Below are 3,377 nucleotides of genomic sequence, written 5' to 3' on the forward strand. Positions count from 1 at the left end.
GAAGTTATTAGTGTTTATAAATGAGTTTTTTTTTTTTTTTTTTTGGATGCTGACTGTTTACATTTAGAAATGCTTTCCTGTTATCAAATTAATAACTAGTTGCACAAACATTGGTTCTGAGAACTGCTTTATGTGTCACATGGACTTGACCACCATCTGGTACCTGTAATGTGGACTGGATCAGTCCACATTTCCTGCACGTCTTAACTTTGCCACAGAAATGGCATGTTTCATATCACCCAACAAGTTTTCTATCAGATCAAGGTCCAGGAATTAGTCTGACCCCTCCAAACATGAAGCATGTTGGTCTGAAGCAAATATACTGCTAAAAAAAATAAAGAGAACATTTCACTTTAATTTTGTGTGTGGCTCCAAATCCAGGCCTCCATTGGTTAATAAATTTGATTTCCATTGATGATTTTTGTGTGATTTTGTTGTCAGCACATTCAACTTTGTACAGAACAAAGTATTCATTGAGAATATTTCATTCATTCAGATCTAGGATGTTATTTGAGTGCTCCCTTTATTTTTTTGAGCAGTGTATATTGAGTTTTAATTTAATGACTTCAGGCCAGTCATTTTCCTTTTTGTTTCAGACTTCGAATGCTTTTCTTGCTGCAAGGTCAGCTTCACATATATTATTGCACCACTGTTTTTGCCATTCTAGCTATTCTTCGATCTGCTGGAACTGGTTTTTGATTGGCTTCCATAGTAAAACATTTGTAATCACACAAAAATGCAACATAACCATCAATATTTGCACACCGTTTACAAGGTTCTCAGGTTGAACCATGTAAATTGCTTTAAATAAATAAAGCAAATTCTGTTGAATATAAATTTATTCATTTATTTTTGAAAAACCCAACCCAATAATCATATTACATTTGATTATATGCAAATTACACTGTGATTCACATAATAAATGTAAAGAAAAAAATAAACAAGCAGGTAAATCTTTCAAAACACTGATTTGTTTAGTTATATTTTGATAGAAAGTCTTCAGCTTTCAGTGAACTTCAAAGTAACCATTAAGTTTTATTTATTATAAAACATCTAACATGATGGAACAAAATGTGGAAATTCAATTTGTCAGATTTTTGAACTAAAGTTTCACTAAATGTAAAACAAAAACTTCACTCAATGCCTTTGGCCTTCAGCTCCTCCTTGACTCTGCTCAGGTATTTCTCATCTGGATACCCGTAACTGTGAAAGCAGAAAATATAAACGGTTTAATACATGAAACAAAAAGCTGAAGCACAGTGAATACAAAGGTGTTAAATTAGAGAACCGTACCACTCTGGTCCTCCTGTCATGGACGTCTTGTGGTGGATGTCATTCCAGGTCACCATGTTATCGGCCCCACTTGTCCTAGAAGTCCCAACAGTGAAAATCAGCTTCTGATCAAAAGCTTTTTTCAGGAGAAGCAGAACTTCATTTCCCTCTTTGTTGTCAGGAAGATATGCATGTCTGGTAGTTCCTCCATAGTGTTGACCAGGCTTTGGATGATTTTCCTGCCAGGTAGAAAGAAAAAATTCAGGTTAATTGTAGCCGTCTTAAACCAAATGTTAAATTACAGATATATGTGCTTAGACATTACCGTCTGTTTTCCACTTGGAATGTCGTAGGTGATGCATATATGGCCACAATTTGGGAATCCAGGTAAAGGGTAGGAAATTTTATTCCAAGTCATTCTTCCATCAGGTTGGTTTCCCACCATCACACCAAAAACATCCTTGCATATCGGACAGATGGGTCCACTGTGTTTCACTGCTTTTTGAACGCACCTCTCACAAAATGCATGTTTACACTTCAGTTGCTTCTTATTAGTAAAATCAGACAAACATATTGGACATATGTCTTCTTTGTTGTCCCCTGTTGCTCCCTCTGCTGCTGATTTTTTATTGTTTTGTGTTGAATGATCATTAACTCCAGCTCCATTGGACGCCTCTTCAGAACCACTGAGCCCAGTGGCACCATAAGGTGGAGGAAGTGGTCTTGGTGACGCCCTAATCTTCTGGTACAGACGCAGCAGAGCTCTGACAGCATGGCTCTCCATTGCTGGGTTTCCTCCATGTCCTTTATATGATGGTTGGACATTAACTTTGCCCTCACTGATGCTGGATTCCTTAAAATCCACATTGAACTTAGCTTTGATCACTGCAAGGTGGTTATCATAAGAAGACTTCAGGCTTTTCCACTGGTCCTTATCTATGGTCAGACCTTTATCAGCAAGATCATCTTTGATTGTCATGTTGATTTTCACCAGGAGATCACTATTGAAGTTTGGAGACGAAGACCGACGATCAGACTCTTCATAACCACTGCTGGTTTTATGTGATGATTTTAACATTGAATCAAGAACCGTTCGTTGGGCACTTGGTCCAAAAACTGTCATTTCTTCAGAGGATATGTTGGCTAAAAGTTTGTTTTCCCTGTTCATGATGACTTTAAATGCTCTGTTCAACTGATCTGGCTCTGCAGAGCTCGGAGAAAAAACTGAACCACTGAAATCAGCCAAGCACTCCTGGACAACATCTGTGAACTTTGTCTTTGCTTCATTTGGTTTTCCATCTTTACCCTTGGATTCAAATTTCACAGTGACCTCTGGCTTGATTTCAACTTCATTCTCATCCTGTATGCGCTGCAGCTTCTCCTTGAAGATGTGGCTCACATACAAGAATTGATTCACTGACAGAACGCAGCTTTCATCCATCGTTTGATTCTGGACAGGAGGGTCTCCTGCTGCAGAAACTGGTTTCTTCTGTTCTTCAACATGTGCTTTGTCCTGGATAAAAAGCAAAATTGCATTATTAAAGAACAAACATGATGTATTCTATAATGTCTGTATTTGTGTTAGAGTTCATACAGCTGGAGGCTTGGAATCAGCATCTTTGGGGTTTACTGAAGCAGCTGGAGGTGTCGGATTCACTGAAGCATCGTCTGCTGTTTGTGGATCCTGCTTTGGTATTTCCAGCATTACAGACAGAATGGTGACTAATTGTTTTTTGTCTTTTGTATAAAGTGTTTTTCCACTCAGCTTCTGAAGCTCTTTGAGACCTTTAAAATAAACAAAAAATAGAATGAAAAAATGCATTTAGTTGTCAGTAATTTGAAAAGTCATTATTGCAGTATATCAGTGTGTTCAAAATAAATATTCCTTTTTATAGGGTTAGATTAACAGAGTTGCTGAGTCTGTCACATGCTGTATGTGAAAATACAGTTCTATACCTGGAGGAGGTGAAACCAGAATCAGAGCTCGTCCATCTGGTAAGACCTCTTGAACTGTGCAGTCTATTTTAGTTTTTAATTTATTGAACCGAGTCTGGAGGGATTTTTGTAGATCTGTCTTCTTTTTGTTCTTATCCAACCACTTCAAC

General features: G+C 37.6%; 1 protein-coding gene across 1 annotated transcript in view; it reads right to left on the reverse strand.

The window, feature by feature from the left end:
- Positions 1–821: 821 nt before the first annotated feature.
- LOC106950605 (probable E3 ubiquitin-protein ligase bre1) overlaps positions 822–3,377 on the reverse strand; it is an 8,266-nt gene continuing 5,710 nt past the window's right edge. The window contains exons 5-9 of the mRNA XM_015037569.1: positions 3,229–3,340; positions 2,867–3,057; positions 1,598–2,785; positions 1,294–1,511; positions 822–1,203 (exon numbers count right to left, since the gene is read on the reverse strand). Coding sequence (XP_014893055.1) covers positions 1,134–1,203; positions 1,294–1,511; positions 1,598–2,785; positions 2,867–3,057; positions 3,229–3,340 — 1,779 coding nt within the window. The 3' untranslated portion in view covers positions 822–1,133. The remainder of the gene's footprint in view (positions 1,204–1,293; positions 1,512–1,597; positions 2,786–2,866; positions 3,058–3,228; positions 3,341–3,377) is intronic.

The sequence above is a fragment of the Poecilia latipinna genome, unplaced genomic scaffold (assembly GCF_001443285.1).
Source record: "Poecilia latipinna isolate Pla-1442-1.1 unplaced genomic scaffold, P_latipinna-1.0 Scaffold411, whole genome shotgun sequence".
In the NCBI taxonomy this organism is placed as follows: domain Eukaryota; kingdom Metazoa; phylum Chordata; class Actinopteri; order Cyprinodontiformes; family Poeciliidae; genus Poecilia; species Poecilia latipinna.